General features: G+C 39.6%; 1 protein-coding gene across 3 annotated transcripts in view; it reads left to right on the top strand.

Moving 5' to 3' along the window:
- TMEM131 (transmembrane protein 131) overlaps positions 1-14134 on the top strand; it is a 247756-nt gene that overhangs the window by 191797 nt on the left and 41825 nt on the right. For all 3 annotated transcript variants that reach the window (XM_030920866.1, XM_030920868.1, XM_030920869.1), the window contains exons 19-26: positions 1338-1424; positions 5747-5899; positions 5999-6074; positions 6257-6374; positions 8631-8769; positions 8884-8993; positions 9460-9526; positions 13824-13975. In XM_030920866.1, the coding sequence (XP_030776726.1) occupies positions 1338-1424; positions 5747-5899; positions 5999-6074; positions 6257-6374; positions 8631-8769; positions 8884-8993; positions 9460-9526; positions 13824-13975 (902 nt within the window). The remainder of the gene's footprint in view (positions 1-1337; positions 1425-5746; positions 5900-5998; positions 6075-6256; positions 6375-8630; positions 8770-8883; positions 8994-9459; positions 9527-13823; positions 13976-14134) is intronic.

Raw genomic sequence — 14134 nt, forward strand, 5'->3', positions numbered from 1 at the left:
GCCACGTCGCCCGGCTAGTTTTTGTATTTTTTAGTAGAGACGGGGTTTCACCGTGTTAGCCAGGATGGTCTCGATCTCCTGACCTCATGATCCACCCGTCTCGGCCTCCCAAAGTGCTGGGATTACAGGCTTGAGCCACCGCGCCCGGCCTAGGCTGGTAGTTCTATGATAAAACCCAACCCTCCTAACGTAAAAAGCAACTTCAGAAAAATGCCTTTAGCACGTTTAGAATTGCTTTGTTAGAAACCTGCTTAAACAGATGGTTATATCATTACACAGACCCCGACTGAGGTCCTGAGTTAGATATCTCTGATTGTTCCTACAATCATAAAGAGCAGTCAGGGTCTAACATTTCTGAAAAGGAGGATAAAATCAGGAGACCATGTCTTAATCTGAGTGCTCACGTTTAGATTTTCATGAGTCATTCAAAGTCAAGGGACTAAAAGTTACTAAGCTTTTAATTAAAATATTCTCTGTGGAGCTTGTTTTGCATTCAGTAAGATTTCGAATGGATATATTTCTGCCAAACCTAAATGTTTTTAATTTTATATTTAAAAGCTCTTAGGAAAGTCAAGCACTGCTAAATTCAGCAAGTTGCCACCTTTGTTCTCATAGGTGTTTCAGTGTGCACAACTCCCACGTGAAAAAAAAATGTAATTATAAAATAAACAGAATTGGCCATTTAATAATAAATGATTTGTTGAGAGTAAGTCAGGTGAGGAATTCATGGTTATCACTCATGACGGAAATAAGTACATTCCAGAATTCAGATAAATTCCTGTTAATATGGGTGAAAATAAGAATTAAGAAAAATACCCTAGAGAAGTACCTTTGAGAGTTACTAACAGTATGGGATGGGATTCCAACTCTAGAATGTTCAGTGCATTTTTAAAAATAAGGTTGATGTCTGTTTCTATATCAAAAAACTAGAGAGCTATATAACTCTAGATATGCTGGATTTTACATACATTGTTTTAGGAATACAGTTTGACTTTCTTTTTTAAAATAATTATTTTATAGATTATTTGTATTTTGAAATACAAAAATATTTGTATTTTAAAAAACCTGTCTTCATTGCTTCCCCATTTTTTGGTCTTTTTTACATGTTGTCAGTGAATCGCTGAGAAATCTGTGGAAATGTGTTATATTTCGTTACTTTTTATGGAATACATTGCACAGATTAAACAGTATCTATGGGTGATTTTAATACTGGTTTGGAACTGGTTATTGTCAATATTAGTCCCAAAATTAGGATAACCCCAGAATATAATGCAGTAGCTATCAAGATCGGGCTAAGTCTTAGATACTTATTTGTCGTCGTCATCTTGACTCCGCAGATCCTGACAATCCCTGTGAAGGCTGTGATTGCTGTAGGCTCACTGACCTGCTTCCCTAAGCACATGGTTCTTCCACCTTCCTTTCCGGTAAGACCATTCATACACACATTTTTCTATTGCTCGTTTTTTGCCTTTGCCTTTAGCTCTGTGTTCCTAGAATCTTACAGTAAAGTCAGTTATTCTTTATTAGTCATTTATCTTAAAGACATTATACCAGGTTCTTTAGAAGATATAAAGAGATACAGTCCTTTTCCTCAAAAAGTTTTCTATCTAGAAAGGAAATTGGACCCACAATTCAGAGCTGTAAAGCAGAATGTAGAAGTTGCCCTAAGAGGAGTCAAAAGAAAGTGCTGTGAGGGAAACACACGTCTCACTGATGCAGGAGCCGTGGGAGCCAGCTTAGAATTTCTTCCGACAGAGATGGAGAAGGGGTGGCAGAGATGTGAATCCAGGGCCAGGGCGCAAGCTCAACAGGGATGCAGAGGCAGTAAAGTCTGAAATGGGTTCAGGCAGTAGTGAGTTGTCCAGTTTGGCAAGAATGGAGAAAAGTTTTAAGAGAGGAAATGGAATGGTATGTTGGGGTGATAACGTGGAAAAAACTTAAATGCACTTAAGTTCATGGGAATATGAAGTTTTTGAGTGGAGGCTTGACATCATCAGAGCTGAGCTTTAAAGACTGGCTCTCTGCAGAAAGAAGTAGAGGACACAGATGAAAGTAACAATAGAGTGCCTGGAGGCCAACCCACAGACTGGCCAGAGTCCAGGTGAAAAGTGCCAGGAAGTGCCAAGGGGAGGCTTGAGCGTGTGGCTGTGGCAGAGGCAGTAAAGTCCCTTCATACCTCCAAGCCTTTATTGTTTCTCTGCCTCTAATGCCCTTTCTCCTCTCCTCCCTTCAAAGACTCCTATGTGTCTTTCAAGATTCAATTCCATTGTCATCTCCTCCCTGAAGATTTCTTGACTCCTCTAGACAATACTGGTTGTTTCATGTGTGATCCTAGAATACTCTGAAATTACCCCTCTTGTTGCAAGCCTCATATTGTGCTATAAATATTTCCTTGTAAGTTGGCTCCCCAATGAGAGTCTGAGATCCTCTAGGAAATTGGTGAGAGATCATTTCTTCCCAATAGCAGGCACTTAGTACATAATGTATAGATGAAGGAACAGATGATGGAGAGGGAACATAGGCAAGAGACATTGCAGGTGAATCATTTGAACTGTGCTTATATCCTAAAGAGGTCATACAGAATGAAACAAGTATGGGGAAGAGGGTGGATAGAGGAGGCAGGAATATGGCTTAGAGTTTGAGCCTGGAGAACAAGGACAACACAAATGGGAAAACCAGGAGAAGATGCTGCCTTTTGCAAGAAGATGGTACAGTCCATTCAGGAATACCAGGGAAAATGTAAAAGTGTCTCAGATCCTAGTGGTGAGAGACAATAGTGGGTTAGAAGAAACAAGACATTGCAAAATCTTAATGTCATATGCAAGTTTAGCATCCCTAACTCAAATATCTGAAATCCAAAATGTTTCCAAATCTGAAACATTTTGAGACCACAAGTAGAAAACTCTACCCCTGACTTCTTGTAACAGGTTTCAGTCAAAACTTTGCTTCATGCACAAAATTATTTTAAATGTTGCATAAAATTACCTTCAGGCTGTGCATATGAATGTATATGAAACATAAATGAATTTCATGTTTAGACTTGGGTTCTGTCTCCAAGATACCTCATTATATATATGTAAATATTCCAAAATCCAAAAAAAAAAATGCTAAAATACATCTGGCCCCAAGCATTTTAAATAAGGGATACTCAACCTGTACAGTAAAACCTAGATTCACCATTTAGCTCCTTAAAAATACAAATTTTGAATTACTAGTTTCATCACATTTAAGTTTGGGTCTTAATTAAATCCTCATCTTCCTGTCATTCCACTTTGTACTTACTCTACTAAACTCTTGACTTCGGTATTTATCCAGAAGAGCCATGTTTCTTCCTTCCATTACCTTCTCAATCGGTGATGTCCTTAATCTCTGCGTCAACTCTGGCAGGGAAAAGTTGAGTTCAGAAGACAGCGGATGACACAGTGAACAGCCCCACGAGTGGAATAAATGAGAAAGCATGTGTATAAAAACAAGACGTTGGTCTTGATCCATTTGTGTTGCTATAAAGGAATCCCTGAGGCTGGGTGATTTAATTTTTTTTTTTTTTTTTTTTGAGACGGATTCTTGCTCTGTCGCCCTGGCTGGAGCGCAGTGGCTGGATCTCAGCTCACTGCAAGCTCCGCCTCCCGGGTTCACGCCATTCTCCTGCCTCAGCCTCCCGAGTAGCTGGGACTACAGGCGCCGGCCACCTCGCCCGGCTAGTATTTTGTATTTTTAGTAGAGACGGGGTTTCACCGTGTTAGCCAGGATGGTCTCGATCTCCTGACCTTGTGATCCGCCCGTCTCGGCCTCCCAAAGTGCTGGGATTACAGGCTTGAGCCACCGCTCCCGGCCGATTTAATTTTTAAAAAGAGGTGTATTTGGCTCACAGTTCTGGAGGCTATACAGGAAGCATGGCCCCAACATCTGCATTGGTGAGGGCCTCGGGCTGCTTCCACTCATATTGGAAGGCGAAGAGGAGCTGGCATGTGCAAAGATCACATGGCGAGAGGGAGGAGAGAGGGTGCCAGGCTCTTTTTTAACAACCAGTGGTTGTGTGAACTAATGGCATAACTCACTACCACAAGGTCAGAACACACCAAACCATTCATGAAGGATCCACCCCCATGGCCCAAACATCTTCCGTAGGGCCCCACCTCCAACACTGGGGATCATATTTCAGCGTGAGATTTGGAGGTGTTGGTTTTGAACTGCTTCAGATTAAGCTTTCAGATATCTCTTGGTGGCTTACAGGACCAGATGCTTGCTTGGAATTCTAAATTCCCTCTGTATTACCAAATCCTATCATAGATCTCTATCAGATGGAGGATACTAGAGCTGACTGGAAACAATACCTCAGAATAAACATTTCGCATAACTCATAGCTTAGTATTTGAGTAGAATTGTGAGAGCAGCGTTTACATCTGTGCGCACTTTTGATCCCCCACACCCCCGAGAGACAAGGCACAAGGGAAGTAGTTATTCCAAGTACGCCAAGTGCAGCGTCTGCCCGCGGGCTCCCGTCCGCATCGCAGCTGCACGCGTGCCCTCTGCTGGCTGTCGGCTGTTTTAGCCTCACTGGGCTGCAAATGAGGAGCGCTGGCCTCAGCGTCAGGGTCATTCTGCCCTCTCTCCTGTGTGTGCTCTTCACGTCAGTATTTTTTATTCCACATATTTAAAAAGTGGGTTTAATCATTTTAGAGACCTCTTCAGATGAGTAGGAATCTACAAAAAGAGAAAATTTTGTATTCAGCCAAAAGAAAGATTGTAATATAATTCTTCTGGAGTATTACCTAAATTATTTAATTTTTTAATTTAAAATTTGGTACCCTGTCACAGAGAGAAGCTTGTGACTGGTAAGAGCAATCGCTGGTTATTTAACAGTTTCATCTATGTACTGGGATTTTTTGGTTTGTTTGTTTTCAAGATGGAGTCTCACTCTGTCACCCAGGCTGGAGTGCAGTGATACGATCTTGGCTCACTGCAGCCTCCACTTCCCGAGTTCATGTGATTCTCCTGCCTCAGCCTCCCCAGTAGCTGGGACTACAGGTGTGTGCCACCATGCCTGCTAATTTTGTGTGTGTATTTTTAGCAGGGACAGGGTATCACCATGTTGGCCTGGCTGGTCTCGAACTCCTGGCCTCAAGTGATCCACCCACCTCAGCCTCTCAAAGTGCTGGGATTACAGGCATGAGCCACTGCGCCCAGCCTGTGTGCTGTTTTAATAAGATACTTGACAACCTATAATTTTAAAAAAGATGTCTAATTTCTCTTTGACACAAGTAACATATATTTTTCCTAATGAAAAGACTTTCTTTTTTTAAAAAATGTGATTTTTTTTTCCCATTTGGCTTTAGATTTTAGAATTCAGTTATTTCAGGGCATTCTTGCCTGGATATAAAGAAACTTTGCTTACCAAACTGAAAGTGACCATTCCCTTTATTTAAAGCTATCTCTGTTTGTACCTTTGTTGGCATCCTCAATATCTTAACATGAAAGTGTGAATGTTATGTCAATCGATTGTCACAAGATGGCAAAAATTTGTCCTCCTGATTTTTCTGTAATGTGCCATAGCAAGAAAAAAAAGGTTTTTTTTGTGAGGTTTTCTGGCTCTTGATTACAATCTAGAGATTATCAACTGATGAACATTCTAAAATGTCTTTTGGGCTTTGGTTTCCTAGAAGTCTGCTTGTCTGCTCTGAAGCTTGTGGTCTTAAGAAAATTTAACCATATACAAATGAGTTCTTTTTTTGCTTTCTTCCTTCAGGGGAAAATAGTTCATCAAAGTTTAAATATTATGAATTCCTTCTCACAGAAGGTAAAAATACAGCAAATACGATCTTTGTCAGAAGATGTGCGATTTTACTATAAACGATTGCGGGGCAATAAGGAAGACTTGGAGCCAGGAAAAAAGTCAAAGGTTTGAAGATGTTTATGTTTGAGAATTCCCATCAGTAACATTTTGTTTTATGGCCTCCTGTGGATTTGGGACTCATGGTTCTCCTGTGCCTCTTTATAGATTGCAAACATTTATTTTGATCCTGGACTACAGTGTGGGGATCATTGCTATGTTGGCTTGCCTTTTCTATCCAAATGTAAGTGACCTTGCTGTTCTCTCTCGTGTCTTCACTTCCCCCAAAATACTCTTTTAGTAAGAGGCTGCCACTTTTAAAGTACATTGCTGTCTTTTGTTACTATAGGAATTATTTAAAAGAAAATTGGCAAGTGGGTATAAATGCAGGTTAAGTATGTCATACCATATGTTTCCTTATTTTAGCTGAACCCAAAGTGCAGCCTGGTGTAGCCATGCAGGAAGATATGTGGGATGCTGACTGGGATTTGCATCAAAGCCTGTTCAAGGGATGGACAGGAATAAAGGAAAATTCAGGTCATAGGTGAGTGATTTATGTTTATTTTAGCCATCTTTACAAGCTTGAAACAATGCTTTCTAAATTCTTATATTAAATTATTTTGCTTTATAGCTAAGAAAGAATGCCTAATTTTCAGAAAGTTATCAGTGAGGCATCTTAAATTGCCATTTTAACTGTATGTTGCTTAGAAATATACATACTGTCATTTTTCTCTCTTCTGTGGTGTTTTAGATACTTCTTACACTCCAGGAAAATATTTGAAGTTGTCTTTATGTAGGATGACGACAGTATTCACCTTAGACTCATCCATTTGCATAGGAAAGAAAGTTTTTACCTACCACTGGCCTCTGTTAAAGGCAAGGAAAACATTTTCTAGGTTTACCCTGACCTGGACACTTGATACGAGACCAGAGTGTCTGTTTGCTTATTGTGAAAAGAATACCTCCTTTCTTTTTTTTTGAGACGGCGTCTCACTTTGTCATGAAACTGGAGTGCAGTGGCGTGATTCTCCTGCCTCAGCCTCCCGAGTAGCTGGAACTACAGGCACGCACCACCATGCCCGGCTAATTTTTGTATTTTTAGTAGAGATAGGGTTTCACCATGTTGGCCAGGACGGTCTCGATCTCTTGACCTCGTGATCCACCCACCTCAGCTTCCCAAAGTGCTGGGATTACAGGTGTGACCCACTGTGCCCAGCCCACCTCCTTCATTTCTAAGTGCCGAGCTGTTCGGGAGCACACAGGGCTCTGTTCAGACAGGCTCCACAGTGTTTCTCTGGTAGGTAGGAAATGTGCATCTAATGACAAATCAATACTGCACCTGGATTCAAAAACAAAAAATGTATTGATTTGGTAGTATAGAAATCTGATCTTTTCATGTACTTCAGAAAAGAATTTGACTAGAATAATGATAGTATGGCAACTGATGGAAACTGCTCTTCTCAAGCTGCTAATTTGAAATATATTTGTTAGTATCAAGATATTCCCATTAAAGAGTACTGTAAATTCTCAAACCATTAATAATTGAAGGATTTGTTTATCTGAACTGTCTGCTTATGAAAAGTTTTCTTAAGGTAAAAGAAAGTTGAATGTTTACTTTAAAAAGATGGTCAAAATGAATACAGAAGACACTTCCTCTAATGGAACACTCATTACAACTCTCCTTTGTACCCTGTATTTCCACAGTGGACATTGTAAAGGACAAGCAAGTCCCAAATGTTAATGTCCAGTTATGAACAAATAACTCACAGTGCTGCCCTAGGCTCATCTGCTAAGGAACCTCTTCACCTCCTACCCACAAAAAGCCTGCCTTCCTCTCTCTGTCCCCAGCACCCCATTGCTAAGATCCGGGCTCGCTGTCTATGCTGAGTGCACCGTGGACGTGATATTCTCCCTGATCCTGCCTTTGTGTTACTTTGTTGTGTGTGTGTTACAGAGGATTTCTGCTACTAGTCTTATACACCTGTACTCTTACCAGTAGGAGAGTATCGTAACGCTGCAGCAATAGAATTAGGGGTTAAAATAGGCTTCAGCGTTTAGTCCCAGGGATCTCAGCTCCATTTATAATATTGTGTCTTTGGGAATGTGTTCTGAGTTCTAAGCAACTGGCTTATACACACTTACGAGTCGGGATATACTCAGATGAGGTCTTGAATATTGCTGAAAACTTCACGTGTATCTGCACAAAACCTTCATAGGTTTTGCCTCTGTCATCAACTGATGTCTTCATGGAGTGTGAGGATTCTGTTTTGTTTTTATATCAAGGGGAATAAAAGCCATATGCCAAGAAATGCACTGCCTTCTCATTGGTTCTACTGAAAATGTTTTTAGCACCCTGCTTGTAGATATCTAGATCTTTCCCCTAGGCACGTAAGATCCTTTAGGATCTGCGTAACATCATGTGTTATCTGTATATGCCTGCCTTTTCTAAATAGGTTATCTGCTATAGGCCAGCTTTTCTTACTGAATTTATACTTGGAAAGTTTTTTCTAAACTTACACAGGATTACATTCATGTCATTGGTCCTATGCCTAAGATTTATCATCCTTTCCATATTCAGTACAGAAACAGAGGATCTGTGACAGATATTTTGGCAACTCTTTGTGCCAATATCAAGACATCAAATAGCATTACAAGCATAGTAAAATATTAGAATGAATAAATGTGTTTTTTTCAGGGCCAGCAAAAAATTTCTGAAGTACATAAGCCTAATCGAATTTCTTATGTTCAGAAGACTCAAATATTTCATTGTGATACAGTGACTTACAAATTGTTTTTCTAGATTGAGTGCTATATTTGAAGTAAATACAGACCTTCAAAAAAATATAATATCAAAAATCACTGCCGAGCTCTCCTGGCCTTCCATACTTAGCTCACCCCGGCACTTGAAATTTCCACTTACTAATACAAACTGCTCCTCAGTAAGTATTCAAAGTGACGTTGGTTTTTGGAAATATGTACTAGGGTTATAAAGTATTTACTCTTAGCTTTCACTATAGAAATCTTTCATTTAATGTTTCGTTATCTTGTTTAAGGAAGAAGAGATTACTTTAGAAAATCCTGCAGATGTTCCTGTCTATGTTCAGTTTATTCCTCTGGCTTTATATTCCAACCCCTCAGCGTTTGTAGATAAGTTAGTATCAAGGTAAGTATTGTTTTGGATCATCACAGTGTTTCTATGTAGTATTGAATCAGTATTATATTCACTTAAAAAGCCTTATTGCAGCTCATGCAGTGGTAGATTTGACTTAGAGAAGTTCTGGATCTATACGATTGAGAGAAGGTTTTAGGGAGGTTTGGGTGGATGCTGTGTGAAGCATCCAGAAAAGCTTTCAGTATAAGGCAAGAAAAAGTAATGTGGAGCTCCCTTCTAAACATGTGTAAAGAGAAAGCAGATGAAACCTTCCAAATATTCTAGTTTTAAAAAGTGGACAAAATATTAATTACAAGTTGTGGCCTTTAATTTTCTTAAGGCTATAAATCTGGTCATACTGATCTCAAAAACTGCCAGACAATAATTTGAAAATAAAGCACACACCTGATAATCACTCCATAACCCCCTTAACTATGATGTTGCTTATGAATAAATATGTGTACATTTTTTATTTTAGGTTTAACTTGAGTAAGGTGGCAAAGATAGATTTGAGAACACTAGAATTTCAAGTCTTCAGAAACAGTGTAAGTATTCAAACTTCATAATATTCCAAAGAAATTATTCTATAATATGATCAATGTAAATATGAAAGAAAATTATTGGCTACTCTTAAATTTGGCTGAAGGGTAAGTTACTGAAGAAGTCAGAGCAGTCCAGTAATTATTTTAGAGGCAAATAAATCAGGAAGAGTAGGTGAGATCTAGATCAAGGTGAGGCACATTGAGTGGAAGGTTCATATTTGTGGGCATTAAATATTAAGCCCATGAAGGTTTATAATAATAATTACAGAAATTCTGAGAGTATATAGATGAGGTAAATGTTAATACATAATTACTTTTTATTAAGCATCAAAATATTGAGCTCAGTCATTTAAATTTTGTTTCTGGATACTTTGTAATTAAATTGTAAGCCATCCATGAGTGCTAAACCCATGGCTGACTGTGTTCGTATTTAGCAGGGTAATATGCATGATTTTCACTCAATGGATAGTCTTCTATATATAAACATATACATAAACTGGTTTGTTCTAGGAACCAAACTATTTTCTATCATTCAGGCCAGGCGGAGCAACCACTAACCACTCGTTATTAAATAAGACCTAATGTAAGGGTGTGTGTTAGGAACTTAGCACTTGGAGCTAAGGCTCCTGCAAAATGGTCCAAGCCTTTTGGCCACTATGCCCTTCTTTCTGCCTCGGGCCAAATTCATATCTGGTTCTCTGATTCCAGAAGCTTTGCCCTTACCATTGTATCATGTGGTCATTGCTGACTAGGAATTGCTGTGAGCAAATTTCAAACCAGATCCTTTGTAGTTCTTGAAATACTGTATTCTTTCCCATAGCTCCATGTTTTTATCGGTAAAGCATATATTAGCCCAGTCCTTATTAGAATAGTTTTTATAACTCTGTCTTTCAGGCAAGCTTACATAAGAAAGTGATATTCAAAGTTGTATTTTTTTCTGTCGAACAGTAGCTGGACACTAGACTGAAGTGTAGACAGTCTTGTATTCCAGCCCCATGCCCCTCTCTGGGAATCTTTTTGTGCTTTGCTTTTCCCATCTGTAAAATGCCAAAGTAACAAATATTACTGGAAGTTACCTACAAGGCTCAGTAACTGGAACTTCCTTTCACTCTGCTTTTCTTTCTTCTTTTTCTTTCTTTTTTTTTTTTTTCTGAGACAGAGTATGACTCGGTCTCCACCACACCTGACTAATTTTTTTTTTACTGGTATTTTTTAGTAGAGCCGGGGTTTCACCGTGGTGGCCAGGCTGGTCTCGAACTCCTGACCTCAGGTGATCCACCCGCCTTGGGCCTCCCAAAGCACTGAGATTACAGGCGTGAGCCACCGTGCCCGGCGCACTCTGCTTTTATAATAGGGAGAAATTTCACGTAAGTATTAAGTGAGCTAATATTTAACTTTTTTATTTTATTAACTACAAGCCATATTTACAAGATGTAGAACACTGAACTAAGCACTGTGAGAGATAGGAAAATAAATAAGAGTATCTAGACGTCAGAAATTTATTCTAAATAAGAAATTCAGGAAGAGGTCTTAGAGTGAGCTTAGAGTAAATTCTATCTCAGGCATGTCTACGGTGCTGTAGAATGTGGTTCTCAAGATACTTGGTCTCAGGACTCCCTTGCAGTCTTAAAATTATTAAGGACCCCAGAGAGGTTTCTTGTTTATATGGTTTGCATCCATCAGTGTTTTGCCATATTAGAAACTGAAACTGAGGCTGAGTGCAGGAGATCTCTAAAAGAGTGATTTAATTTGTTTAAAATAATAATAAAAAACTTATTCCATTCAACATAGGTAACATCAAAAATGAAAACTACCTGTATTTTAAAAAATCATTTGGCAAGGAGAATGGATTGTTTTAAATTTTTACAACTCTCTTTAATGGCTGGCTCCCTGACTTAATGGACAGGTAGATTCTCATGTCTGCCTCTACATTCAGTCTCTCTTGATACATTGTTTTAATTGAAGTATGTAATGAAAATCTAACCTGCTACAGACATGTAATTGCAAAAAGAAGGAGTATTTTAGTTGCATTTTTATTTATAACACTGTACATCAGTCATTTGGAAAATACTGGTGCACAGAGATATGCAGACCTTACAGATGTTGCCACAATTCACTATGCACTGTCCAAAAATGAATCATACTCACTCACCACCAGGCTCATCAGGAACCTCTTGAAGTATTGGGAAGCTGTCAAGCTCACAAGGGTGAATACAAATTATCCAAAATCCTAAATTTTACTCAAAAGCTTGAATTTTATTGGAAACAAATACTTCAGTAGGCTCACTTATTTCTATGAAAATATCTGCCAGATGCCCAAGTCTGAATAACCATTGACTGTCAGTCGTTCTTTCAGATGTAAACGGTGTTCCATGAGAAAAGCAGCTAGTTCACTAGTTCAGCTTCCATCTCAAACAGCTTTGCAAAACAACATGATAGCTGTAGAAATACTTTTTCCATACTTGCCATCGTATCCCACGGAATGTTAAAGACGTGCTCCAGGGTCGAAGTTTTTACGGCATCATCAAGGACTTTTTTTTTTTTCACTACACATGCATGACACTGAAGAACACAATGGCTGCTGGGAAGTTGGATACCCCTGCCTTGGTGCATGCTAAGGGGTCAGCAGTTTCACCCTCTATAGCTTTTGCTGACTCAGTGCAGATGCCAACATGGTGAAAAAGACAAATAACATCATCGGTATTATTATGCAAATAGTTTTGACGTTGTGGCGGGCACTCGGACAGGATCCCTGAGGCCCCCAGGGGTCCAAGGTCACTGTTGGAGAACCTCCACTGTGAAATGATCAAGGTCCTGAAGGGTGTACAGGAGGCATCGCAACATCTTAAAGTTTCCCCCAAATCATGAGAGTTTAAATTAGCTCCTGTTTGCTGGGAATATATGTATAGTACATCATTGTGTCCATCGGTAACTCCAGAGTAGTTTATTTAAAAGGGAACTTACCAACCATCTTGAAGCAGTCGGAATATTCTCTTGTCTCAGTGGACTTGGACAGAAAGGAAAAAATAGCAGTTAACACTTGAACAACACAGACTTGGACTGTGCTGGTTCATGCATACTTTTCTCAGTCAAGCGCAGATGGAAAATACAGTTCTCAGGATGCAAAACTGCATATACGGAGAGCCGTACTTTTTGTATAAGCACATTCCACAGTGGCCGACTGCAGCTTGAAAATGCGCAGATTTGGTTATGCCCGGGGTCCTGGAAACAGTCTCTGGCATGTACAGAGACAACCATATTTACCTCAGAAGGAAGAATCAAAAGTAGTGTGCTTCATAAAGTCTGTTGACTGTAAGTTACTGTTTGTGGACCCATGCTGAAGCAAGAGCTAGATCTGTATGTGGGAAACACACACCGATCTATGCCGGGGGAGTAGAAAACAATACAGAACTCACCCTCCTTCCGTGTTAGCGGAAGCCGTAAAGAACTGGTGGATGTTTATAGCCAAGTGTTGACAACCCTTCCCTGAAAAAAGTTTACACTTAATGTTGCTTAAAAACCAGAACAGTGTATCCTTATATGTGACCTGTGACTGTTTTCGTAAATAGACAAGCAAATTTTCTTAACCTTAACTATAACTGGCTGTCAAAAAGTCATATTTTGAATATTAAACTAAGCTATGCTTTAAACTTTAAATCATCGGGTGTTTTTGAAACAGTAATTGTGTGTAACCTTCAAAATAAGATTCAAGGAGAAATTTGTAGGAGTTGGAAATCTTTTTACGTGTAAACGTACGGTGCAGCCTGAAGACCCTTCAGCTGGTCCCCTTCAGAGGGGAGGAGTGGCGTGGCAGTGGCAGGCAGTGGCAGGAGGCCTGAGGTGTTGGCCTTAGTCCCCTTTAGAGGGGAGCAGTGGCGGGAAGCATCAGGAGGCCTGGGGTGCTGGCATTGGTTCCACAAGTGTTTGCTTTGTGCTCGTGTGTCTAGGCGATCATCTTAGGTTTCTGTCCTTTTCTGTGTGTGTAATACTTCGAAATTTTAGAACGTTAAAAACAAAAGAGATATGTATCCAAAAACAAATGCCTTGTGCAAACATTGAGGACTTTGTTTGGTGACCTGGGGAACAAAGCCCCTTTTTGGACTTAATGCAGAATATGAATCTCATCGTTGGTTCCTCTGCGCTGCTTTCCAGCTAACCCGTATCTAAACATGACAGATAAAGTTGTTTACGCATTTAATCAGTTTGAGAAACTCTACTGGGCTGCAGATGAGGTGTAAAGGAAGAAACTTCTTCCAGAGAATATATTCATGACTCCTCTTTGTTTATCCAATGATTCAAGGCTCATCCACTGCAGAGTTCAACAGGATTTATGGAGGGCCTCTCTCGACATTTAATTTTAAACCTAATTTTAAAACCTGGAGAAAAGAAATCTGTCAAAGTAAAGTTTACACCAGTTCACAACAGAACTGTTTCTTCACTTGTCATCGTCAGGTAGGTTCTGTGACACAGCATGGGTTCATTTTTACTACTCACTTAGAAGGCCTCACTTGTTTTAAGATGAATTTGCGTGTCTAACTTAGGAAATAGTTTGAATTCACTTTGTCCAAAACATGCACACATACTCCATGCCTGATGAAACATACCTTTGTT

This window comes from Rhinopithecus roxellana, chromosome 17, assembly GCF_007565055.1.
Source record: "Rhinopithecus roxellana isolate Shanxi Qingling chromosome 17, ASM756505v1, whole genome shotgun sequence".
Taxonomy (NCBI): domain Eukaryota; kingdom Metazoa; phylum Chordata; class Mammalia; order Primates; family Cercopithecidae; genus Rhinopithecus; species Rhinopithecus roxellana.